The sequence below is a fragment of the Indicator indicator genome, chromosome 31 (genome assembly GCF_027791375.1).
Source record: "Indicator indicator isolate 239-I01 chromosome 31, UM_Iind_1.1, whole genome shotgun sequence".
Taxonomy (NCBI): Eukaryota; Metazoa; Chordata; class Aves; order Piciformes; family Indicatoridae; genus Indicator; species Indicator indicator.
In genome coordinates this window covers 4,613,283-4,639,972 of record NC_072040.1, presented here as the reverse complement: position 1 = coordinate 4,639,972, position 26,690 = coordinate 4,613,283, and the positions used below count along the sequence as shown (strand labels likewise).

Below are 26,690 nucleotides of genomic sequence, written 5' to 3'. Positions count from 1 at the left end.
CTCCATCAACCCTCAACAAATGGCATCATTTTCAGGACTAGACTGTTCTTGGTACTAGGGCTTTAAAACTTGAGAGGAAGAAGGCAGTGATTTTGAGACACTACACAGAGTGAGAGAAGGGATTACGAAGAAACTGTGGTGCAACCCCCAAACTACTTTCCCAAGTTTTGTGCATGTTTCTCATTTCTGGCTGGGGTTTGCGCTGGAGACAGGACCGTGGGCAAACCGGATCAGCCGGTGGCCTAAAAAAAACAAACCAAAAAAACCCCTCCCCCCCCCCGCCCAGTTCGTTCTTGTCACTTTCCCGCAGACGCTGTTAAGAGGTCTCAGCCTTCGAGTGTTTCACCTTCCCCCAGAGCAGGCACCGCGACATCCCGAGCATCCCCGGAGCTAGCAGCCGTGCCCGCAGCTCCCGGGAGAGACAAGGAACTGGGCGCTCCCCACAGCCTCCCGGAGGGGCTCTGGGGAATTACTGGAGGGTATAGCCTGGTTGATCGCCGCTTGTTGAGGCACTGGGGGCCCCGGAGCCGGTCCCGGTGTCGGCAGCGGGAGGCAGCGGTCGCGCCTGCGCTGCGGTCCGCTCGGGGGGGGCCGGGACAGGGCGCGGGCACAGGGCCCGGCGGGCTCCGGGGCTCGGACGCCGGCACGGTGAGTAGCCCTGTCTTCCCTCGCCGGTGGGAGGAGGGGGCCCGAAGCGGCCCGGGGTGCTCCCGCCTTGCCCGCTGCCCACCTTCGGGGGTCGGAGGAGCCGTCGCCGCCCGTCCCTGCGTACGGAGCGAGCGGCAGCGGCGAGACAAAAGGGGACAAAGGCGAGTTGAGTTGCCGGGCTGGGTACAGCTCAGCGGGCCTTGGGGCAGTCCCGGGGTGCGGGCTCTGGGGGTGCTCTGGCACCGGCTCGGTCCCCGTCTCCCCGCCCGGTGCCTGGGCCGCCCTGCCGCAGCCGCGGTGTTTAACGCAGCGCGTTTATTTTTAGGCTGGAAAATAAAAAGCTCGGCGCGGCGACCTTGGGCTGCCGGAGGAAAGGGTCGCGCAGGGGCCGAGGACCCCGGAGGCTGTGCCCAGCTCTGGCTCATGCCGAGCCGCAGTACCGTCCCCGGAGACGCGGCCCCGGGTCCCGTGCCTGGAGCTCCGCGTGGACCCCTGGGGCGGGGTAAGGCAGTGCAGGGGCCGGCTCCGCTGACCTCCTGTACTTCTCTCCGCCCCGCAGATCGGCAGCACCCCCGGAGCTCTGTCAGTGGCGCGGCAGGAGGAGGATGCGAGCGGCGGCAGCGGCGGGTTCCTGGCGGGCGGCTGCCAAGCGCGGCGCCGTGGGTATGAAGCGGCGGCGGGGAGCCGGAGCCGGCGGGGCCGCCCCAGCCACCTCTTGTCGGCGAGCCTGAGGAAGATGGAGCTACAAACGGACACGTGCGGCTGCGGCTAGGGCCACCCCCTGTCCTCCTCCCGCCCTCTTCCCCTCCCGGCTATGCTCTGCTCACGCCGGGCCCCTCAGCGCGCTCGACGCACGGCGGCGATGGAGCCGGCCGGGCTGCTCTGAGGCCGCGGCCGGAGCCAGCATGGCCTCGGCGGAGGGGACCCGGGAGCGGCCGGAGGCGCTGGGGGGCCGCAGGGCTGCGCTCGGCTCCCCCCTGCCGGCCGCAGGGGAAGGCTGTGGCTGCGCCCGGCCGGGCCCCGCCGCGGCACCGGTTCCCGGGCACGATCGGAGCCGCGGAACCGCCGCCTCCGGAGCTGCCCGGCCCCCTGCCGCCGGCAGCGGGAGCTTCCCGCGGGGGACTGAACCCAGCCGAGGAGTGTCCCCGGTGCTGCCGCCGCTGCTGCTGCCGGGCCCCCCGGGCGGCCCCTACCTGCGAGCCGTTCTGGCAGACTCGCGGTTTTTCTTGGTGTGCATGTGCTTCCTGACCTTCATCCAGTCCTTGATGGTCTCCGGCTACCTGAGCAGCGTCATCACCACCATCGAGCGCAGATACAGCCTGAAGAGCTCGGAATCGGGGCTGCTGGTCAGCTGCTTCGACATCGGCAGCGTGGTGGTCGTGGTGTTCATCAGCTACTTCGGGGGCCGCGGGCGCAGGCCGCTCTGGCTGGCTGTGGGGGGGTTCTTCATCGCCCTGGGGGCAGCGCTTTTCTCCTTACCTCACTTCATCTCCCCGCCGTACCAGATCCAGGAGCTGAACTCCTCGGTCAGCAACGAGGGCTTGTGCATGACGGGCAACGGCAGCGCCAAGGAGCAGTGGGACTCGCCGGGCTGCCTCAAGGACTCGGGCGGCAACGACCACTCTCTCTACGTAGCTTTATTCATTTGTGCCCAGATCCTCATTGGCATGGGCTCCACACCCATCTATACCCTGGGACCAACCTACCTGGATGATAACGTCAAGAAGGAGAACGCCTCGCTCTACCTAGGTAAGGTGTGCCAGGGCGCTTCGTAGGCTCAGTGCTCTTGGAGGGAGCCGTTACAGGTGTTGCAGCACTGCTGCTTTTGAACGACTGTGCTGAGCTCGCCTCCCTGAGTGAACTTTGGAAGTTGCCAAGGTGCCGTACTTTGCGGTGCGAAGATTCTTTGTGGTGGCAGTGACAGTGACACGGAGATGGCTGTGTGGAAGCGCTGTGCCGGGAAGGTCGGGTTCTGACCCTGCTCACGGCTTGGCAGTAGCCGGGGGCTTTCAGAGAGCAGTGTGACACTGCGCCCTGCCCCTTTCAGGTTGTTTGCCAATACGGAAGCTCAGCGTCTTTCAATTTTAGTCATCATGCCTTGAGCCTCGAGGCTCTGTCCATAGTGTTAATGCTTGATAAGCACTTTGAGAGACTTCGGTGTGCTTCACTTCACTTCTGCAGCCTTCAGTTAACTTTAGCTAGCAAAGAATGCTGGCCAGCATTGATCGGTCATCTGGCAACTCACAGAGTTAGCAAGTCGTTGATGAAGCAGCAAGTGAAGCTTCAGGGTTAAGAGCTCGGTTAAGGGGCACGGGAAAGCTCAAGGGACACAATAAAGTGGGGGTCTGATGTGGCAGTTGGCTTTGGGTGGGTATGGTTGGGTGTTCTGGTGGTGGGAGAAAGGCTTTTGAGGTAGCCAGGTGCTTTGGAGTTGGAAGGTGCTGGTGAACGCTGTGTGCTTGTGATGGTTTGTGTGAGACGGGAGAAGATCGGTTGCGCTCTGGCTTTGCATCCGTCCTAGATCGTTCTGTGAGGAGTGAGTCCTGCCCAGTCCTGCAGAGTCTTTGCAAACAGAGAGAGGGACTCGGTGGGCTGCCAGGGGCGTTGGAGTGCTCAGTGTCACCGTTTGCAGGTCATTTTGGGTTGTTGCTAACCGTGCAGGTAATCGTTCCGTGTCAGACAGATGTGTGTGAAGTGGTGCACTTGGGATGGGTCTGCAGCTAATGGGTTAAACAGTAGTGATCCAGCTCACTATTGTTATTCCTTTTAACATAATTTTTAGCACTTTGTCCCCTGAACCGTTTTAAAGCCATGAGGAGGCTGCCTGAGGTGTCTTGAGAAAGCCTGAGGTTGGTTTTTGGGAGGAGGAGAGGCATTACCAGGGGGGTTTCTGCTGTTCTCACAGTGTTGCCAACCTGCCTGAGGAAGTATTTGGCAAAACCTTTTCCATCTCTTCCTCCCCTGTAAGAAAGGTTAAGCGATCTGGAAATTTAGATTAAACTAGAATCAACTTAATTGGCAGCATGGAAGAGCAAAGATCTGGTTCCTGAGGTCAGGACTTGCTGATTACAGCAATAGAGAGGAGGCTGAAACTGCTGCAAAGAGATGGTTTCATAAAACCCATGGGAAACAGGAGCTGGAGAGGGTGTGGGTGAGGGATGAAGGGTTAAAGAGATGGATCACAGAATCACTGAGCGGTTTGGGTTGGAGGGGACACCAAAGATCATCTAGTTCTAGCCACCCAGCTGTGGGCAGGGACATTTTCTATATGAAGGTGAGAGAAGAAGAGGAAGAGGGAGGAGAGGAGGAAGGCGGCTTCACCAAGGGGGTAACCAAGGTCAGCGGTTCGAAATCCTCGCTGGGCAGGAGGCATGATGCCAGCCACAGGCTGCTTCTAGCAGGGGAAATGGCAATCAAGTGACTCAGGTAGCTTTTAATTGTGGCAGAGATCATCCCTGAAGCTGACAAAGGTAAAAGACACCAGCAGCTGCTGGAGGGCTAACTGGGACCCTGCACCTGCCAGGCACTGAACGCAGCTTTGATCTGTCCCAGGAGTACCCTGGCAGAGCTCAAGGTCATGTGTGGTGATCCAGAAGAGTAGAGATGAGGTGGGGACAGGAAAAAGGGATGCTCCTGATCTGATCTGTGTCCACAGGGAGAAGAAAATGAACGAACACAAAGTGTGTTTAAACACAGAGCAGGATGTCCCTTTGGCTCCTTGCAGCCCAGGAGTTATCCCAGGCCAGAAGTGATGTTGCTTGCTGCTGGAATTGGTGGTGTTGACATTTTTAAGTAGTGTGAACTCTTGAGGAGACTTCACTTGCTCAGCTTTGGGTGTTTGCCTCTCTTTAGACTTGGCCCAAAGACTTGCTGAGGGGCAGGAGTAAAATGTGAGTTGGGTGGGGAAAAAAGGAGCATTGCTTGGGACTCTGGTGTGAGCAAACGTTTTCTTGGAGCTTCTCAGTGGTTTGGAATGTTTTATGTCCTCGAGGAGGAGAGGGATTTGTGGCAGCATAGCTGGGCACAGGGGTGGGATGGAGGTGGCCAGGGCTTGGCTCTGCAGATCAGCCACCCCACATCTGGTGCTGTGCAAAGGCTTCTCGAGGCAGTGTGGTTTGATTTCTGGGGCAAGCTATGCAGATGATGTCACAATGTAAAATGTGTGCATGCAGGCACAAGGTAACAAAAAGTCTTGGAGTGGGCCTTGGGAGTGGGAGGTTGGAGAAGAGGAAGCCTGGTGTCGAAGGGATGTGTCTGAGGGAGCACAGTTTGTCTGCAGAATCCCCATGCTCGGACACAAGGTGGAAGGTCACCAAGGTGTTTACTCCTAATCCCGCTGCATTTTGTGGCTTTTGGCCAAATTAAAGATGTGCAAAGACACAAAGATGTGTTCAGAGGGGGGGACTTTTATGCATGTGGCAGAACTTTTACCAGGCAGCAGAACTGAAGAGCTCTTCACTCCCACAAGTGTTCCCACTGCTAGTAGGTCAGTAAAGGGCCCTCCCCAAGTATCACTAATCCTGGTTGTGCAAAACTTGCTGTCTGTGGCTGTGGGAGCTGCTTTCTTCTCTTCCCAGTTAATCCAGCTCAGGGCTGGAGTGGCCATAGCATATCCTCTTAAAGTGCAGGCAGGCAGGCTCAGCCCAGACAGCTGTTTCAGCATTCCTGGCTGGAAGTCCTGCTCTCAAAAACATATTTGATGCTTATACGTAGTCTCTTGGCTGCCTGCACTGAAACCCATCTGTCAGGGTGGCTGGGTGCCAGCTGCCAAGGTGGTATGTCTGTGGTTTTTGGTGGGACAAGGGTGGCAGTCAGGGAGGCGGGCTGCCCTCATGGTGCTGGGCAAGCTCTCAGTGCTGCAGATGCTTCTTCCTTGTGGAGGCAAAGCACCTTCAGGGCCTCCTGCCCCGTGGGCCTGGTGGTGCTTTGATGCCCTGGAGCTGACTATGAGAGAATGTCTGACATCAGGCTTGGAAGCAGGTCCTGATTGTAGCAGGTGCCTGGGAAATAGAAGCAGCAGCTCCCTTAACCACATGTAATCCGAACTGGAAGTTACACAGCCGCTGCAAAAGCTTGTCCTCTCCTGAAGTCTCTCCCTTTTGTGCTCAGCTGTACCACAGCATGTCTGTCATCAGCTGCCTAGTGTGTGGGGGTTCTCCTTTCAGTTAATTCATTAATTAAATTAATGGCCATTCAACTGAGTTCAGTTGAATGGACTGCAGAATTCTCGCTCTGTACTCCTTATGGTATGTCTGCTCCATGGCAAATGCCAGCACCTGAAGCACTGTGGGGCTTTTGCAGGGATCCAATAGTTTGTCTCCACTGTGAGTTTATCTTGGGATTGTATCATGGATTTGAAATTCAGTTCCTTAAAATGAGCTGAAAGGGAAGTTTCATTAGTGGCACTGTGCCTGAATGATTGAATGTTCATTAAATATTTTGCTTCTTTTGCAAGTGGCTGTCACAGTGAAGAAGGAATTTACTGTTAAATTCACTCAGAAAGGCAAGGGTAGGTGTTACAGAAACATCTTCATTAAAGAAAATATTTTCTCATTCAGGACCCCCAGCAGTGAGTGATGGGTGAATTAGTTGTAGTGCTAAGGATGTTTTGTTTCAGTTTCCAGAATGCTGTAGGCTGGGTAGGTTAGGGTAGGAGAATTTTTCTTTCCTTGCTGTGTTTCCTATGTAAAAGAACAGTGGCTTCTGAGGCTGGAGTGCCTCTTGCCCCTGTTCATCTGGGGAATGGTGTTCTTGGAGAGCAGCTCCTTTCTTCTCTGAGCTCAGCTGCAGGGCTGGTTTGGGCAGAGAAGTGTCCGAACCTGCCGTGGTCTCCAGAGAGCCTTGGAAACTTAGACCTGAAAGTGGCTTTTAAGTAACAGCTTGTTCCTACCTTGCCAGGAGCCCAGGGCCTGGGGGGCAGTGTCTGATTACCCTAGGCTGGAAACTCTAGCTGCCTGCTGGGGCCCCTGCTGCTGAGTGAGGGGCACTGGAACAGCTCCTGTTGCAGGTGGAGCAGAGATGCTTTGTGCTTCCTGCACTTTCCCTTCCCCTGTGCTCGGGTGTCCCCCCTGGGAGCACTGAATGGCTGTGACAGTGCTCATGCACTCAGCAGCAGAGCCTGGTTCCTCTCCCCATCATTCAAAGGCAGGTTCTCAGCTGTGCAGGTAGTTCTGGGAATGAGGCTTGACCTGCTGTTCTGTCCTGAGGGCCAGCACCTGAAAATGTGGATTTTTAGAGAAGGTGAAGGGATTTCATCCATGGATCATAAAAGAGCAGAAAAAGAACTCCATCATATTAGCCTCTTCAGCCTCATGCTCTCTTTTTAATCCAACCTGGGGGTCTTCTCTCCTTTTCCTGCTCACCTTCTCTACTGGGTGATGGAGCAGCTGCTGTAGGTTAGCCCCAGGTATGGATTAGACATGGATGGTGCCACATGGACTTTCAGTCCTCTTGCAGTGAGGGCTCTGCTCAGGAGCCAGCTCTGCTGGCCTCCTGTGTGCTGCTGTCCATGCTTCCATGGTGCTTCCACCATGGCTCAGCTGGGCTCTCTGGGCTGGAGCTGGCAAAGTGACCACAGCAGACAGCTTTGTGGGGTACACACAAGCCAATTTCTCATGACTTAGCTAGATCCATACCCCAGCTCCTTCCAAGTGCCCAGGAGAAACCACGACATTTCCCATGATGGGAAAGGACCCAGCAGCACCTGGCAGCACAGAGGAGTCTGGGATGTGTCCTGCTGAGCAGCTGGACTTTGGGCATCTGCTCTGCTGCCACAAGGCCAGAGGTTCACACACGCTGCATGGTGTTCACAGGAGGGCTGGCAGAGCTGGCTCTGCTCTGCCCTTTTCTCTGCCACAGGGAGTTTGCTGTCAGCTGGGCAGAGAGGAGATTGGGCACAGCCTAGCCACTTGAGTGCCACAGCCTTGACACTCCTACTTGGAGGCTCCAGCTCTCCTGGAGCTGAACAGCTCTCCTGGCAGCCAGGTGACAACACTGTGCTCTGGTATGCCTTACACCCTGTGGGGAGCCTGGAGGAGCTGCAGGCAGGGCCTGTGTGTGTGCTCCTGGAGTCTGAGCAGGGCATATGAGCATCATTCAAGGAAGTAAACATGAGCTGTGCCAGGGAAGTACCAGAGCAGTGCTCATGGCACACTCCTGTGCTGTCCCTTTGGATTCTCCTCCCCATTTCTGTGCACCTTCTTTCCAGCAGCTTGCTCTTGTTTCCCTAGCTTTCTGGGATGTTGTTTTGGGGGCTCCCTTTCTCCCCCTGCATACCTGGATGTTAATTCTTTCCTTGCATGGCACCATGTGCAGCAGGACCTCAGTCTGACCATTACCCTCTGTGCCTTTTGTCTTTGATGCTTACAGGGTTAGAATGAAAGCCTCAGGAGTGTCTCACTGCTGCTCTGAGACAAGCTCCCAGCTCTTCAGCTGTTTTGACCAGCTTTTATAAATTAGCAGCTGTTTTCCATATTTATCTGCCTGCTTTCAATCATCTGCTTCTAAGTGCTAAAAAGCAGATCCTGGGTGGATTGTCCTGTGGTTGTGTCCTTTCCTTTCTGGATTAATTAAGCTATCCTCTAGAGCCAGAGCATTTCAGATAATTCATGGATTAGCTGAGTGTATCTTCTGCTGCCTTCTGAGCTGTTTCAGGCTCCAGTTGTAGCTCAGCCCAGTGTTTAGCACAGCTAGGTTCACAATGGTTGACTTCAGGTGTCATGTAGGCACTTCAGGTGCTCCTGCAGTCAAGTGCTCTCATGTACATCTTGATCCCCACTTGCCTTTTCCTTAGCCCCTGGTTGGATTAATACCTGCATACCTGACCTCCCCAGAAGTCATTTTGAGTAATGTATTTATGTAGATAAAGCAGAGCAGGCAGGGAAATAGCTGGGAGCATGCCGTGGGGGCTGCCAACCCATAATTACTTGGAGTGTATCAAGCAAGACCTATTCTCCCTCTGAAATCCCTAAAGGCAGTGGTGTGTGAGAGGTGTCTGTGTGTTGGGCTGTCCCTGAGCTTAGAGCAGTTGCTGTGTTCAGCTGAGCTGCTGACTGAGTGGATTTTGCTGAAAGACAGCTGCCAACAGCACCTTTCCTGTCAGAGGCCCCTGAGGAGCCAGCCCCTGGCCTCAGAGCTCAGAACCATGTGAAGCTCAGGAGCAGGACACCCTGAGGATGCTGCTCAGGTGGATTTATCAGCTGAGGAAAAGCCGGGAGAGGGGAAGGAGGGGTACAGTTTGGAACTGGCAGTGGATGGGGGCATTTGAGCCAAGAGGCATCTGGTGGGGCCATTTCCAGGTGGGTCCATGGGAAGGGCTGAAGATGCTGCAGTAAGTGGCTGTGGAGCCCAGGAAAGCCCCTGGCAAGGCTGGGGAGTTTTGGAGGTGGAGAGGACAGAGCAGTTTGGCTTCTCCCACGCTTTTCTTCCTCCCAGCCCAGTATTTGGTGCTTTGTTCAGCATGCTCCCCGTGGCTGTTCGTGGATCCCTGCAGTTTGAAAACTAACAAAGCACTTTGGCATTTGTGGTTGGAATTTACCTTTCCATTTGTTACTTTATCCCAGTGAGTGAGAAGGAGGTTTAATGGAGTGTGACCTTCTGGGGTGCACAGAGCTTCAGTGATCAGCCTCCTGTTCCAAACCCAGATAGCAGCAGTCTGTGAGTTCTGTGTACCTGAGGCACAGTTCTGTTAGCCAAGGGGAGTGAAGAGGCTCTGAGCTCAGCACTGCAGCGCTGGGATGGGTGAGCTGATACAGCCTGGAGAGGTCCTGCCCTGTAGTATAGGAGTAGCTGTTAGCCTTTTGGGTAAGCAGAGATGTTTGGCTAAGGTAAAGGTTTGCTGCCTGGGACCAGACACGTTTGTTGTTAGCTTCCCTTCAGCATCTGCTGATGGTTGGGTCGAGGTTGGCCACTTTCTTGTAGGATGAGAAGATGTAACTGGTCCAGACCACTGAGAGGGGGCTGCTGACTGGTGGTGGAAGGGTTTGGTAGCCATGAGGTTTGCACTAGCAGATGGGATCTTCACTGTGATCCAGCTGCTTTGGGCTGAGCTGTGCCTGGCAGGACACATGGACCGTGGTGAGCTTCCCTTGCTTGCTGGAGTAAGGTGGGTGTTAGGGTTCCTCTGAAGGACAACTGCCTGCCTAAGCAACTCTTCTTGTGCTGGATTAATCCCAGCTTGTGTGGCCTGTCTGGAGACATTAGAATTAGTGGCACAGCTTTAGAAGAGATGGCAGCATAACCCCCGTGACTGTGTCAGAGTCCCTGGATGCTCCCAGGACTGCTGCTGTCTGCTGCTTTTCTACTGAATCAGGACATGGAGCTTGAGGAGCAGCCTGGTTATTTCTGTCTGCTGAAAAAGAATACAGCAATAATCCCACAGAAAGAATTCATCAGCCCTGAACTGAAGCTGCACTGCACTGCTCTGAGGCTGAAAGCAAAGCACTTCTGGACTTGCTTGCTTCCCACCCTTGTTTTCCTGAGTCGCAGCTGGTGTGGAGCTTGGGAAGCTGCCAGCTGGTGGTTGTCTCCTGTGGGAGACCTGGAGAAGATAGGTGTGGGTGTGATGGTGGGAGGCAGGCTCTGTGCAGCCCTGGGATGTGCTGAAGGCTGCTGTTACACAGTGCCAGAGCAGACAGTAATCCTCTTAGGTGGGATTGTGAAGCAAGCAATAATAGAGCACAAGTCAGTGTCAGCAGTTCAGAGCTGGGGCTCTGATAAACATCCTCGTGTGGAGCTCCGTCAGTGCTGCTTAAGCCTTATGCTAACCATCCCCTCCTCTCCAGCTCCAGATGTTCATGTCTCACACTGCAGTGACAGCTGCAATCAGGACCTTCCTGTTCATCTTTCTAATTGATGCTCTTGCTTTAGAAGGGCCACAGAGATCTGCAGTTTCATAATACAGCTTGTTTCCTAAGAGGGAAAATTCAGCTGCAGACAAACTGAGATCCCTCAGCCTGCATCAGACCTGTCAGCTGTGGAATGAGGCACCCTGAGAAGATCTGAAGCAGTCAGAGCTGCTGTCTGCTGCTCACCCCTGCTGGAACACGTGGAGCTGGCAGCTGTGCAGGCAGAAGTGTGTGTGGAGGAGAGGAGCAATCAACTCCTCTGCACCAGCATGGCCAGAGCACAGGGAAGGGCTGGAGGCCAGAGCTAGGGCAGGCTGCTATGCTTGGCTCTTGTGGGTCTCCAGCCCGGTGTCTAATGAATGCTGGGGTCAGAAAAGCTTTCCCAAAAAGTTCCCAAATCACAGCCAAGTGTGGCACCTTCTCTCCCCACTGCAGACAGGTGTGTGCCTCTGGTGTGGGACAGGAGCAGGTCAGAGCTGCAGAGCTTGGCCATCATCAAGCAGACCACAAACCTCTGGCATTCTGGTACGAAACGTACCCAAGGCATCTGAAACAACAACAGCTGCTGCCTTTTGTTAAGCATTTCTCAAGTTGCCAAACCAACTGGGGTAGAACAAAGCAGGATTTCCTTTCCATTGTGAAATCAGCTTTGGAGCAGGTGTTTACTAACCTGAGCTTTGGATGGAAAGCTCTGCAGCCATCAGGGGATGCTTACTTGGTAAGGCACTGGCACAGGCTGCCCAGGGAGGTGGTGGAGACTCTGTCCTTGGAGGTGTTCAAGAAATATGTGGTCATGGTGCTTGGGGTCATGGTTTAGTAGCCATGGTGGTGTTGGGTCACTGGTTGGACTCTTAGAGGTCCTTTTCAAGCAAAACAGCTCCATGATTCTGTGGTTGTTTGCACAGCTGACATTCTGAGGTGCATTTTCACTCTTCAGTTCTCAATTCTTACTTTTCATTTCAACTTCTTGGGTGGAAGATGCAAGTGATGTCCTGTTAGGTGTGAAGACTACACTCTCAGTAACTGCTCTCACTCCAGCTTTCATCCCAGACACTGTTCAAGGCATACTGAAACTCCAGGGGGATAGAGAGGAGAGATTGTTCCATTTGCTGCCCCTGGAATTCCTGCTCTGTGGCTTCAGCCTTTCCTGCTTGGCTGTTTTGTAAATGTGTCCCTGGTGGGTTTCAGCAGCAGGCAGCAATGGAGGGTGCTCTGTGGTGATTCACTGCAACAGCACCAGGAGAATCCAGTTTGAGATGTAAGCACAGCCAGTTTGGGGAGCTGCAAGAGGCTGTTTCAGACTTTTCACTTCTGTTTGGAGATTGCCTGTGTGCTGGATTAGGTCAGGAGTTAAGGGTCCACCCATGTGTGGTGACATTTCTGACATGCGGTAAAATCCCATGGGGTGGAAAGATGCCAAATGGATTTTCATGAGACTTGGAAGAGCTCCGACAGCAGCAGAGCTGACTGGTGACACCGGCACTCGTGGTTCCTCCAAACAGCTCCAGCATCGTTCTCTGAGGACCTCCCTGTCAATCTCTGTCAGAGCAGTTTTGGAGCTGAGGGGAGGATTTTCCAGGGAGCCTGAGCCTAGGGGACTGCCCAGTGGAGTTTCTGTGGGATTTAGGGCTCGGATTTAATTTTCTTTGCAAACAGAAGGCTCAAGTTTCAGCTCACAACTCGCTTGTGGTACTCTGGGGGGAAGCTGTGATAGTTTGCAGATGGTGTGCATGAGGGTAACCCTCCAGCTGAATCTTCCCAATGCCTGTAACCAAACCCATGCTCCCTGTGGGAAGGGATGCAGATGGACGGAGATGCTATAAAGCAGGGCACTGGATTGGTGGAGTCAGCAGTGTCTGTCAGGAAATGGATTTTATTTTCTCTGGTGCCTAACAGTTTATCGCCCAAGCCTGGCTGAGCAGTTTATGTTCTGGCATCAGTACCTGCCCCTGGGTTTTCATAGTTGTGGAAGGGTTTGGGTTGGAAGGGACCTTAAAGATCATCCAGTTGGTGCTTTCAGAGTCAGCCTGGCAGAGGGGTGCCCCTGGTTGTACCCAGGAGTTTCCCTGGCCCATTCTGAGGCTACCTCTGCCAAACTCTCAGCCAACATCAGTGCAGAAGGCACGGGCCAGCTCTGGCCCTTCCCTTGGTAAGGACTCTGGGGGTGTCTGGAGGCAGCATGGCCAGGGCGGGAAGGTGAAGAGGTTGCTTGTCTGGTGGCATTTTCCTGTGTGAAGGATGACCACTGCTGTTGCAAGGTCTGTTGTGTTGGAGAGGAAGAGGGAACTCGTGGGATCATTTCATGCTTTGCTGGGCCAGAAAGGGCTGCTCTGCTCATGTGCTCTGGCATCTGTGTCGAGTCCTCTCTGCAAAGCTCCAGCCATGCAGAGCTCCAGCCGTGCAGAACCAAGCAGCTTCAGATGCTCCACTGGGGGACAGGGAGTCTGCCCCAGCCCTCAGAACAGAGCAGAGTTAATGATCCTGCCGGGAAATTTCCCGCTCCCAGAGTGTGCCTGGAGCTGGCTGGCAGTCATCTGTACCCAGCCTCAAGCCACCACCTTTCTCCTGCCTGCCTGCTAAATGTGAAGGCTTCTTTAGTGCTGGAGAGCAACAATATGCTTAATAATGTGCTAATCTGAGGAGCTGGGACGCAGAGCTGTCAGGGCTAATTCTGCTCACATGGGAGAGGAACAGAAAGAGCAGGCTTTATTTAGCAAAAATGCAGACTAAATAAACAGATATTGGCCAACTTCCCCCCATATCAGCAGAGTACTTAAATCTCCTCCTCAGTGAGAGTAACCAGAGTCCAGTCTGAATGTTGTAGTTTTGGTACGTGGTGTTTGGGGAGATCTTGGAAGGATCCCTGCCCTGGGGACATGCCAGCACTCAGGTCAGTGATAATCCCTCTTGCATGAGCAGTTCCCATATCTGCCAGGGCAGGAGCTGCCAGTGGAGCTCACAGGGGCAATTCCTGCCTCCAAAGGGAATCCAAATGTAATTAAATGTTACCATTAAGGAGACCCTTTTGGAAGGGTAATGAGTGAGTAATTACTGCTTCAGTGCTGCCCTTGGTGTTTAAGCCGAGCCATTCAGCAGCTCTGATCAAGATGTTCAGATGGATTTGCTCTGGCAAATTATGATTCAATTAACTCCTCATTTTGGGAGAGGTGGATTGATTTTTTTTTTTTTTTTCTTGTAGAAGAGATGATTTATTTTGGAGGAGGTTAGAATATTTCTCTTGCCTTGTATTGTTGTGACCTCTGTGTAGGAGCAGAGGTTAGCAGTGAAAAGTTGTTGTTTTCAACTTGACCTAACCCACAGCACTTAATGTCAGACTCAAATATTTGCAGTTTCCTGTTCCCATGTTCCATGGCAATGTTTGCTTTTCCCTGTGACACAAACATTGGTTGCTTTCAGGACCCTGCCTGGGACTGTCTGAGCCATCCCTTGTGTTTATAGCGCCAGCTGGCACTACCAAGTGGGCTCTGTGGTCCAGAGCAAAGCATGAATGAATTTCCTTCCTTCTGGTTTCTCCCAGAGCCAAATTCCCTCCTCTCTGTGACTCTCCATCCCCAGCATTCTGAATGTCTCTGGCAGTTCACATTCCTTAGTCTGGCTGGTTGAGCAGGACCTCTTCAGGGACCAACATCTGCTCTGTTCTGTTTCACAGGACCACTTTGAGTGCCAGGGTCCTTTGGGGACAATCTGTGTCTCCATGGAGCACCCATTAGCTCCCTCACTATGGGGAGACAAGGAGGTGCTGGGGCATTCCTTGCTGACCTGTCTCCACAGGCTTAGGATGTCTACACCAGGAGAAGATAATCCTTTCCCTAGCTCTTCAATTAAAGGTGTTGAACCCCTGGAGTCTTTCAGTTCAGTGAATCCAAGTCAGGGCTTGGAGCTCACAGTGCTGCTGGCCTTTGGTCAAGCCACAGGGATGGAGAGAAGCTTCTCCTGCTTTACTGATGCTATGGCTGTGTGGTCCCTGGGCAGGCTTGTCATGGCCCGGGCTCCCTGCAGGGCTTCTTGGGTTGTATTGATCTGAGATCTAAGACCTGGCTGTCGAAGGCCTGGCTGAGCACTGTTCCCTTCTAGGTGATGTTCCCTCGCCTGCCCTAATTCTATTAGAAGCTGTGATTAGAGCCATTAAGAACATTTTGTGGTGGGCAGTGGTGTGTGAAAATGCCCAGGGGTTTGTTCCTAAGAGAAGGAAGAGCAGATTTGGAGACTTCAGAGGGTTTCATGAGGTGGTGCTGCCCTGTGGCCAGAACAAATAGCCTCTGCTATTTATAACTCTCACACATGGCTGGAAATGTTCTTCAGACCCTCTGACCTGTAATAATACTTCCAGTATGGTTCCAGTACAGCTCCAGAGCTCTGCATTTCACTCCAACTGGGATTTAGTATCCCTGTTATTTTTTTGAGGCTTATTGCAGCCTTCTGGGATGCAGGACCAGAGCTGCTTTAGCAGCATGCTAGCTGCTAGCAGAGCTAACAGGGTCAGCTGCAAATCACTGCAATAACGTGCTTCTGCTTACAGGCAGATTTTCAGTCAGATCTGAGTAATGAGCTGTGATTCCTCTTGTTTCAGCTGGAAGATGGCAATGGGAGTGCCATTTCCCCAGCAAACAAAAAGAAATGCTCTGTGCTTGTCCTTCTGAGTGACCTCTTAGAGAGCAGCCATCACCAGCATTTGCAGTGATTAACCTCTGCCTCCTAGGCAGAAACCAGTCTTTGAAAGGAAATTAATTCTGAGAGAACATCATTGAAGTAATTTCCCCCTTTACTCTTTGTTCTCTTGTCTTGCTGTGGGACAAAGGAAGAGTGAAGCTGCAGAAAAGTCCTTTGGCTGCCAGCAGCCAGCCTCCTCCTTCAGCAAAGAGCTGGGTTGTGTCTGCTGCTTCCTTGTGCTTTCCCAGGCTCAGGGGTTCTGGTTTGGGATAGCGATGGAGTCAGATCTGCCCTTGAAACTCGGAAGGGAGCAGGAGTCCCTCAGCAGATACTGTACCACTGCAGGGTATGAGCAGAACACAGCCATGGGGCATCTTGGCTGTGATGATCTGATATAAATGATAGCTTAGTAGCAGTCTGTAAGAGAAGAGCAAAGGGATCCTGCTCCTCCCCTGGCACTGCCAACTCCCCAGGCAGACTTGTGTCAGCCATCAGTGTTTTCTCCTGGAGTGTTCAGCTGGACCAGTAGGTTTGGTTTGCGTGGCAGGCAGCTGGAATGGTGCTTGGGTTCAGCTTCTCTCTCCAGCTGTCTCCTAGGGTCTGCCTGTGAAAACAGTGACAAATTTACTCCATCTAAAGATCAAGGGAGGCCACTGCAGTGGTGGTGCTGCTTTGTTTGTTGTTGGAGTGGAGCACTGGATCTGAGAGCCTCCTGCAGCCTAGGTAACACTAATAGATGTTGAAAGGAAATGATTTAGAGATTTGCTCTGTAGGTTGTTATCTGAGCTGCAGTAATGCTCAGAGCATTGTTTTTTTCCTGAGCAAATAAACCACATTAAAGGAACTCCTAAAGCCCTTATAGATAGGCTGCTTGTGTGCTCAGGGGGCAGAGAAGGAAGTGAACTGATTCCTGACTGAAAAGCCATGGAGAAGTCTGCCTGGCTTCTGCTCCCAGCTCCAGTCAGGTTTGTGTCCTCTGGCTCAAAAGCCTGCTTAAAGCCGAGGGGTTTTGGGTGTCTTCTGTGTGGGTGAATTTGGGGAGGGTGAGGTAAACACCTCTGAGAAAGGTGGAAGCTGTGTTATGCCTACTTATCCCATGCTACCCCATCATGGTGCTGGGGCATGAGAGGAACAGGGGATAGCTGAGAGCATAGCCTGTTCTGTACCCTGGAGAGGTGTCCAGCTGCTGGCTCCCCAGGGCCAGCCACATCTGGCAGGAAAGAACACCCCTGTGTGGGGGTAGCTGTGTGTGGGGGTAGCTGTGTGTGCGAGTAGCTGTGTGTGGGTTTTGCTGATGTTGCTGATCAATTCCTCAGCTATGCAGAAGCTGCTGTGCTTGAAGGTTGCACAGAAAGGCCTCTGAAGCTTCAGGGTTCAAGAAGCATCCTTTACTTTTTGGGTTTTCAAGTAAGTAGTGAAACATTGATTTTACTGATGCACAACTGCCCTTCTGTTTCCTCAGCCATCATGTACGTGATGGGAGCCCTGGGGCCTGCGGCTGGGTACCTGCTGGGAGGACTTCTCATTGGGTTCTATGTGGATCCTAGGACAACTGTTTATATTGACCAGAGTGATCCCCGCTTCATTGGCAACTGGTAAGGACCAAGGGCTGTGAGTGATCCCTGCTTGGGACCAAGGGACCAGGGCTTGGAGTTTGGTCCCTTCTGGGTTTACTCCAGAGCAGGCATCATGAAACAGCTCTGCTGCCCTGGTGAGAAATGACAGACTTCATTTAGCCAGGCCCAGGAGAGGGAGATGGGGTCAGAACATGGCCTTCCCAGTCTTGTTTCCTTTTGCCATTTGTTGATTAAATCTGCAGAGTTTGGTTTTCCCTCAAGAGTTTCTAGGTCCTGGTCTTTCATTGTTTCCCTCCCCCATTTGTGAAGAGAAGCACACCCTGCTCCCTGGGCTCTGGAAATGTGGTTCACAACCCATGATAGCTTCTCATCAATTCTGGTGGTGCTCATAGCATCTGTGCCTCATTCTCTTTCCTCTTCCTGAGGCTTTATCCTTCAAATGAAGCCTCTGATGTGTGAGGGCTGGTCCTTTGTCCCTTGCTGCTCATTTGCTGCCTGCTTGCAAGTGCAGACTTCCCTTGCACTGCAATCTCTGCTCTGGGACGTTTTCTCCTTGCAGGGCAGTACCATGTAGCCAGAGTTATTTTTATTTCTGTAATCTAACAGCCTGAAATGTAATAGGAGTCTAGCACTCACTTCAGCTAACAAGCTTTGTACAGTAGAGTGCAGTTACTGGGCAGCTGTGCTTGGAGATTCCTCAGCCTTGTCTCCTTTGCAGGGAGTCAGTGTCTCTCATTTCCATCTTTCCCTTACTGTAGCTGTCAGGGATGCTCTGGAAAAATCCCATTATTATTGGGGGTACTGATTACAGAGCACACAGTGAGTACACCAGCCAGGAGAGCTGGTAGCAAAGCTGCTCTGGCAGAGGTGTGCTGCATGCATGCAGGACAGGTGGCTTGTGGCACCTGGTGACCAGAGTGGTTATGGCTCAGGGTTATTTCTTCTCTGGGTCGTTCCTGAGTTCCACAGGGTTTGTGCTGCTGGGCTTTGCACACTTGGGCTTTCTGGGGGTGCTGGAGGCTAAATGGCAGGCACGGGTCTCTGCCAGCCCACCAGGGCTTAGAGCTGCTCTGTGTTCAGATGTGGTGGCTCTAGGGGTGTCTGCTAGCAGCCATCCATCACGCTGCTGTCTGAGGGCTGCTCACATGCTGTACAGGGACCTCCTTAATTGTGGAGTGGCCCTTGGAGCTCTCTCAGCTGCTTTGAATCCAATTCTCTTTTGCTGACACTTTTCTCAGCTGAGGCTGTTCAATTCCTGGATCTTCCTGTAGAGTCTTTCATCAGCATTCCATGCAAGCAGTTTAAAGGAATTCCTCCAGCACTGTCTGCTTCTTCCTTACCTTTAATTGCTTTTATTTGAGGTCCCAAGGCTGGTGCAGATGCCTCTGAGGTGTTCTCCTGCATATTTCCTTTGACTTTAGAAGAAAATCAAGGGTTTTAATGAATACAAATGCTCCTCTGACCTCTCTTTTCCCTTGTAGGTGTCTTTGGAGTTTTTTTATATTATCTTTTGTCTGTTTTCCAGTTCTTTGATTTATCTCCAGCAGGATGTGAGGCGTAGACAGCGCAGATTAATTGCATCCAGTGCTGCACTGGTGACATCTCCAGCTGCAGGAGATGTCTGCTGTAGGGTCTTTGGGTTTGGATTCCATCCTGTGCTGCATCACAGCCTCATCTCCTGTGCTGCTGAGTGGGTGTTTCACATTGCTGCACGTTAGTGCCACAGATTGTTCCTTTGATCAGCTTCTGCCTCTGAGATCTGAGAGGGATGTTGCTCCATTTCCACTGCCTGCTGATGAATTCTCTGCCTGAGAGTGCTGACTAATCCTCCTCAAAGGCTGGGCTTTAATCCCTGTACCTTATCAGCTAAAGTGAATGAAGAGAGGATTTTCTCTTTACATAATGTCAGAACTAGGCACAACTTCCGGTTGCTCAGATTTGCCCCACAAAAACTTCCCCCAGCCTAACAGAAATGCTCTTGGGTTGGTGTCTGTGTCACCATTTACCACACACACAGAGCCTGCAGGTCAGTTTGTCTTCATCTAAAAACGCAGCTCACAGCATCTTTGCATTACCCAGATGAGATCAAATGGGTTTGTTTCTGGAGCAAGCGGCCCTGTCTGCTCCAGAGAGTGACTGCTTTCAGCGGCTGCTGCTGAGTAGCTACCAGAAAGGCTCAAAGCTGGCACTGTTTCAGCAGATTTGGTGGGTTCTGAATACAGGCTTCTATCCATAGACAAACCAAGAGAGACATCTGCTAGCTAGGGGCTTTGGGGCCTTGTAATGCCTCCTAAAGACCCTTTCTAGCTAGCCCAGCCTGCAGTGATCCCTCTGGAGTTTTATGCCATGTTAACCTTGGCTTCTCTCTGCTGCTGTCTCCTGGTGCTAGGTGGAGTGGCTTTTTGCTCTGTGCCATTGCGATGCTCCTCGTCATCTTTCCCATGTTCACCTTCCCCAAAAAGCTCCCTCCTCAACACAGGAAGAAGAAGAAGAAGCTGAACTCTGAGGCTGCTTCGAGCGATGATGAGGTGATGAAAGAGAAGAGCAGCAGCAGGATGCAAGCAGATGGCGCAGTGCCTGCCTCCATGGGCTTTGGGAGGAATGTTAAAGGTGGGGTTGGTTTGTGGCTTGGAAAGCTTGAAAACCTGCTGTACAGGCTGGCCTGGGGTTGTCTGTGGGTGACAGGGGCAGAGTTGTGCCATCCTTTGTTTAATGTGCTGTTGTGCTGTCAGGATTTCAGTAGATGGTTGTGACAGGATGCAGTGGAGGGTGCTGGGCACCCATTCACTGACACTGCTGAAGGGTTGGACGTGCAGGTAACAAACAGGTTCCCTGCTTCCTGTGGTGACAGGACCTCTGCTACCAGACATGTTTGTGCCCCTCAGTCTGCAGTTGTCAGGCTGGCTGTAAGCTGCCCTTCATCAGCTGAAGTGCTCTTCTGAAGCATCACTGGTAGGAATTCTGCTTGAGGGTTCAGGTACCCTGGAGTAAACTGACTGAGGAAGGTGGTTTGGTTTGTACCCTGTCCTAATTTCATGTAAGTTAGTTTCTAGATGAATAGATAAAGGAGTCAGAGGCAAGACAGGAGAAGGAGGAGATCCTTCTTCCTGCAGTGGCTGCCATCATAGGCTGAAGAAATAAACCCAGACTGGCACCATCTGCAAGTAGCCTCCAGCTTCAGGGACCTGAGCCCTGGCATGTGGTTGGGCTGAGATCAGTTAAAAATGCAGCTCTGCCTTGGCTGCTTCTTGTGTTGAGATGCAAGGGCTCAAAATTCAGTCTTATTTATATTGCAGGTGAGAACCGTGAGAGACAGAGTGCTTCTGAAGCAGGTGTCAAAGTGTTAAACATCGAGTAGATCACAGGAGGGAGCAAACTGGATGTAGTTTATTGGGAGAAGGGAAGGCAGTGAGGTCCGCTGGGCAGGTTTGTAAGGAGGCAGCCCCAGTTCAGCCCCATGCAGGGGAGGGATGCATTGTGAACCTGAGCAGAGAGAACCCCCTGCAGAGCTGACTGAAAGGTACTGATGTGGCTTTTATAACCCCTGTGCTGACTTCATGGGGTTTCCATATTTGCTTTGAGGGTAATTCCAACATCTAGGAATGCTTTTCCCACTGAGGTTAAGAATGTGCTATCAGTTTTGGTTGCTGGCTTTGTCCATTCTCAGGACTCGCAATGAGCTGTCTGCAGGGTGCTGAGGTTCATTGGTGTCACTGACATGTTGCAGTCTGCTTTGGCTGTATCTGCTGAGTGCTTTAAAATCATGCAGAAAATTGTTTAATTAAAGCCTTTTGGTTCTCTGTAGCAGCATTATCCCAGCTGGGATCCCAACACGCTCTCTCCCTTCCACTGGGCAAGTGCAGCTGGGTGCCAGCGAGCCCTCACTGCCAGCCCATCACAAAGGGAAGGGGTTTGCTCTGCTTCTGTTTGCTTTTGCCTCATTATTTGTAACATTTGTCTGTCATTTCTGTCATTTTGTAGAGCTCCCAAGAGCAGCTGTCAGGATCCTAAGCAACATGACATTCCTTTTTGTCAGCTTGTCATACACAGCCGAGAGTGCCATTGTCACAGCTTTTATTACCTTCATCCCCAAGTTCATCGAGTCCCAGTTTGGCATCCCAGCTTCCAATGCCAGCATCTACACTGGTAAGGCACTGCCACAGAGCACAACCTCCTAGGGTGTTCTCTGATCAGTGAAAGGAATCAGTGTAGGGACGAGCCAGGAAGGTGCTTGTTGGGACATGAGAGGATCCAGCTTTGTGCATCTGCCTTGCTCCTCAGGCTGTTCTCTGATGCTTGCTGTGTGTGCTCAGTAAGGTGGGAGCACACTTCTTGTGGAGGGCTGTGCACCAGCCCAGGCTTTGATAAGATGGTAATGGTCTTCAGAGGGAAAAAGCAACAAATCCAAGCTAGAAACCCATAGGCAGTGCTGCAACTTGTGTGCCTTAGAAGATCTTCTAAAGCTGTTTTATTTTCTGTGAGTTTCCTCTTTCATCTTTAAAATATCCCAGTCTCTGCTTTCCCCCAGTGCCGAGTTGTCTCTGTCACACCCTGCAGTTATCTCTCCCCTCCAGGCTGCTGCCTCTCTCCTTACTTATTGACACTGAGCACACCACCATCTGGTCTAGTCAGGGGAGCTCCTGAGCTGCAGAATCATGGAATTTTGGGGGTTGGAAGGGCCATCTGGGCCACCCCCCCTGCAACTAGAGCAAGGTGCTCAGAGCCCCAAACACGTGGGCTCCTGGAGAGGCAAGCAGCAGGGCTCCTGTCCAAGGGCAGTGCTTGTACTTGTTTGGCATTAATCCCAAGAGCAGGGAGAGGAAGGTTCGTGTCCAGAGCTGGGCTCCTCCAAGTTCCCAGTGGTTAAGCAATCTGTGATTCTGCTCCCCAGTCCAAAGCAAACATAAAGCCATGTTCTGCATGCAAGCACAATGGCTCTCTCATGGTGCTTTGGCTGCTGGTAACATCATAAGGAGGCTTTCATGAGTTCTTTGACAGCACTCCAGATGTCTGCAGAGTCTGATGCAGAGAGGGGGACAATGGAGAGCTTAGTGCAGCTCTCACTGCATCCAGTGAGGGAATGAAGCCTGTACCTGTGTTTGGCAGCCCTCTACGGCTCCTGTGTGACCCTTGCTCTGTTCTCTCCCTGGCAGGTGTGGTCATTGTCCCCAGCGCTGGAGTTGGGATTGTCCTAGGTGGCTACATCATCAAAAAGCTGAAACTGGGTGCGAGGGAGTCTGCCAAGCTGGCCATGATCTGCAGTGGGGTGTCCCTGCTCTGCTTCTCAACCCTCTTCATTGTTGGATGCGAAAGCATTAATCTGGGAGGGATAAACATCCCTTACACCACTGGGTAAGTGCCTTGGGGTCAGCTGGGGCAAATCCAGCTCTTTGGAGTCAGCCTGATGCAGAAATGTACAAAATGCTGGTGGCCAATGTTCTGAAGCAGCCACAGGTCCGGGTGGGAATGTGGTGAGTGCTGTGACACAAACAAATGCCCTGGGCCCTGTGTCTCTGCCAGTCTAAGCATCCAGTTGGATCCCTTGGCTTGAAGGCAGTGAGTAATTGGATCAGAACAACAACAACACAGAAGGGCTCCAGCCCAGGCTGTGAGAGGGTTCCTTGTCTGACAGCCACACAAGAATTGCATCATTGCTGCCACTCCAGCTGCCTGCAGATCTCTGCTGTCCAGTGTCCCTCCACACCCACCCAAACCATTGCACTCAAGAGAATCCTGTGTGTGTTACAGCCCAGCATAAAGGCTGTAGAAGCTGTGTGTTGTTGAGGTTATCTCATTTCCTCTCTTTCCTTTGTCCTGTAGCTTACTGGAGTGATCTAAATAAATAGGAATAGAACCAGGTGCAAGCCAGTTCCTTGTGTAGCTGCTACCAAAATACAGCCAGGCACTGGTTTTCTCTTTCTTCTGAACTGAATTTCCCTTGTCCTATAGCTTCCTGGGGAGAGGGGCTGCCTGTCCTTGCCATTCTATGTGCTTTGCCTGCCAGCACAAGGAGGCTTCACCTGGTCCTGGGGTCTGATGTATCAGGTCACAGCTCTAGAAGCTCCAGGCAATAAATCTCACCCTATAGCTTCCCCTTCCTTGCTCCCTCCTGTACACCAAGCATGCCTGGAGAGGAGAACTGGGTTTAGAACAAGAGATGTTAGGAAATGGAGTCCCTTTCATAATGAGTCACATCTAATGAAGGTGCTCTCCTGGTTGGCCTTGCCAGCACTGTGCTGGAGCAGTTGCAGTTTGCCAGATGAATTCTGGGTGTTGTCCCAGCAAGTGCTTAGCAAACTTGCAGCTGAATCTTACTGACTGCAGGGGCAGGACATCTGTGCTTGCTGTACCAGCAGGAAGCCTGGGCTTGCTGCGTCAGCCTGTTCTTTTCCTTTCCCCAGCCCCACTCTTGCCGTGGCCCACAGGAACCTGACTGGGAGCTGCAATGTGAACTGTGGCTGCAGGATTCACGAGTACGAGCCCGTCTGTGGCTCAGATGGCATCACCTACTTCAACCCCTGCCTGGCTGGCTGCATCAATGGTGGCAACCACAGTGCTGGGGTAAGCTCCTCACACACTGCCTGCTGCTCCTGGGGGTGCTGAAACTGCAGGCAGGAGTTTCCTGGCTGAGAAGGACTCAGGGCTGGTCACAGATCATAGATTGGGTTGGAAGGGACCTTAAAGCTCATCCAGTTCCAACCCCAGCTCCATGGACAGGGACACCTCCCACCAGCCCAGGTTGCTCACGGTCTCATCCAACCTGGCCTTGAACACCTCCAGGGAGGGGACATCCACAGCCTCCCTGAGCAACCTCTTCCAGTGTCTCCTCACCCTCACTGGAATGAATTTCTTCCTCATCTCCAGTCTCAATCTTCCCTTTTCCAGCTCAAATCTATTGCCCCTTGTTGTGGCATTCCCAGCTCTTGTTCAAAGCCCCTCCTCAGCTCTCCTGGAGCCCCTTCAGGTACTGGAAGGCTGCTCTGAGGTCTCCCTGGAGCCTTCTCTTCTCCAGGCTGAACAGCCCCAACTCTCCCAGCCTGTCCCCACAGGGGAGGTCACCTTGCCCAGCCCACTGCAGTCGTGATCAGGTTGCTTAGGGCCCCGTCGGGGTGTGCCACGGTGCCAGGCTGTGCCTGTGCTGAGCAGGGCTCCGCTGGTGCCCCCCAGGTGCGCAACTACACGGAGTGCGGCTGCGTGCAGAGCCGGCAGGTGATCGCGCCGGGCGCAGGGCCGCGCAGCCAGCTGCGCCTCGTCATCCTCCAGACCTACCTGAACCACCACGGCTACGCCACCTCGGGCAAGTGCCACCGCACCTGCAACACCCTCATCCCCTTCCTCATCTTCCTCTTCATCGTCACCCTCATCACCGCCTGCGCCCAGCCCTCCGCCATCATCGTCACACTCAGGTGAGGTGGTGCCCGGGAGCTGCTGGGGCGGTGCTGATGTGCCCTGCAGCATAGGGCTGCCCTGGGTGGGCTGCAGCCGGCTTGGGTCTGCACTGTGCCACAGAGTCAGGGAGGGGTTTGGCTTGGAGGGGACCTCAAGGCGCTTTAATTTCAATCACCCTGAACATAGTGACCCCAGGAGCCCTGAAGGGCCCAGTGCTTCCCGGGTACTGCAGGGAGAACAAGTGAAGCACCAGCTAAGGACAGGACTCCAGAAGGGGTTTTCAGCTTCCTCAGAGCAGTGGTTTGGATTCTCAAATGAAGAAATCATCAACAATCCTTTGCTTTTCCTTAGCCTCCTGCCTGGGTTTGGGTCTACCCTTTTTCCCTTCACAAGAAGGTAGAAGCTCCTTCAGGGGTGGTGGTGTCACTGTGGTCCTGTAGGGACAGAGAGCAGCACAGCAGCTGAATTCTCTGTTAATTGATTTGAACAATTAAGGAAACAAAGTGAGACATTGTGTGAAGTAACAGGAAACTGCATTGGGAAGCCATCAGCACTTCAGGTGGATTCTCCAGATCTCCTCTGGGTTTGGATCAGGTTCTTCAGGCTGCTGGCAAGTAGAGAGTTGAGCTGGAGCTGTTGCTCAGACAGGGACACGGGGGGCTGACTGTGGCTGTTCCTGGCAGTAGGAGCCACCAGAAGCTCAGTGGAAGGAATTCAGACACTTTTGTAGCTCAGGAAGGGTCCAGGAGGCAGAAGCAAGACATGCCCTGGTGGCTCTATGGTGACCCTTCAGAGGAGGTCTCTGTCCCAGCAGGTCTGTGGAGGACGGGGAGCGACCCTTTGCCCTGGGGATGCAGTTTGTCCTGCTGCGGACTCTGGGTAAGTCTCTGTCACTCTCTGTGTGTGGCTCAGGTGTGCCCCAGGGGTGCCAGCACCCCACAAACGTGCAGCTGACTGCCTGGCCAAGGCAGTGAGAATAAGAAAGCAGCAGTATCTGGGAGTGGTGCAGCTAAGGACATGTTTGTCTGGTTTTGTTGTTGCTGCCCTTGTAGAGCAGCATTTTTATCCCAGAGAGAGACATTTCACACTTTCTAACTGTACTTAGAACTGGTTACTAAATATTTTTTAAGAATGTTTGTTTGGGGAGCAGATTTTAATTTCTTCCAGCCGGGTGCGTTTTTAAAACCAGAAGCAGTTGTACCTTAGTGTCTCATTTCAAATGTTGCAAAGCAAAAAGAGGACCTGCCGAAGTCTTTATTCCACAATGCTCTGAGCTGCTGACAGAGTCACAGGTGGCATTGGGTTGGAAGGGACCCTCCAAGGGCATCTTGTCCACCCCCCCCGGCAGTCAGCAGGGACACCTCCAACTAGAGCAGGCTGCATAGGGCCACATCAGGTCTGACTCTGAATGTCTTCAGGTTTGGGGCCTTAACCACATCTCTGGACATGTCTGGAGCCAGCAAGGGCTGTTGTAAGAGAGCAAGAGGAGGAGCCCATGCAGCTGCACCCAGAAGGTGTCTTTGAGGCAGGACATTGCTGACCTGTCTCCAAGGTGTCTTGTTCCTGGGGAAAGCAGGAGGGCTCCAGGGGCTGGCTGTGTTTTCAGCAGCCCTTGAAGTCTATGTCTGAGGAAGATCTGCTCAGTTTTAGTTCTCTCACTGCTCCATCCGTCTTCAGGGATAGAAACACTTTGGGGTCTCTGGGCCTTTTTCTCCTTAGTCTAAAGCAGCAGCCCCCCACTTTCCCAGCCCATGGAGCAGTGCTCTGGATGGGATGTTGTGTTCTGTTCCTCTCCTATCATCCCAAGAGCAGTGCTGGGTTTGCTTCTGGGGGACTCAGTGGTCAGGAAGCACTGACTGGGGACAGGCAGTTGGAGCAGTGCCTGTTGTAAAGTACTGCTGCATTGTCCTCCTTGCCTGGCTTCTCCAGTTCCTGCCTGGGATCAGTAGCAGTGGTGTGAGGACTGCCTGAGCATTCCCACCTTGTACGTCTCATGTGGGAGCAGCAGCAGAGCCCTCAGGAGCTCTCAGCTTGCTCTGCTGGCTGAGGCCTGCAGCTGCTGCAGTTTCCCCTGTGTGTAACAGGTATCCTTTCTGTTGCTGTGTTGCTTGCAGCCTACATTCCCACTCCCATTTACTTTGGGGCTGTCATTGACACCACGTGCATGCTGTGGCAGCAGGACTGCGGCGTGCAGGGCTCCTGCTGGGAGTACGACGTCACCTCCTTCCGCTTCGTCTACTTTGGGCTGGCAGCTGCCCTCAAGTTCGTGGGGTTCTTCTTCATCTTCCTGGCCTGGTACTCCCTGAAGTGCAGGGAGGAGCAGCTGCAGAGGAGGTGCTGGGGGGCTTCGCCGCTGAGCACTGTGAGCGAGCTGGTTGGGCAGGCTGGACCCCAGCACAGCTACGCACGGACTCGATCCTGCCCCACCTTCAGCTGCCGAGCGGAGCCCAGCGCGGCGCCAGGAGCCAGCTGCGTGGCACACACCTACCCCGGACCCTTGGCAGAAGCAATAAATTCCTCCCGTGAGACCCCCTGGGAAGAGGTCACTGCTGATATCTAG

General features: G+C 53.0%; 1 protein-coding gene across 1 annotated transcript; it reads left to right on the top strand.

Moving 5' to 3' along the window:
- The first annotated feature begins 1,553 nt into the window (after window positions 1-1,553).
- Window positions 1,554-26,690, top strand: SLCO5A1 (solute carrier organic anion transporter family member 5A1). Its single transcript, XM_054394656.1, has 9 exons — window positions 1,554-2,397; window positions 16,627-16,759; window positions 19,131-19,351; window positions 20,723-20,887; window positions 21,895-22,093; window positions 23,143-23,302; window positions 23,909-24,147; window positions 24,945-25,009; window positions 26,245-26,690. Exons 1-9 carry the CDS (start codon window positions 1,554-1,556, stop codon window positions 26,688-26,690), a joined length of 2,472 nt encoding a protein of 823 aa, XP_054250631.1.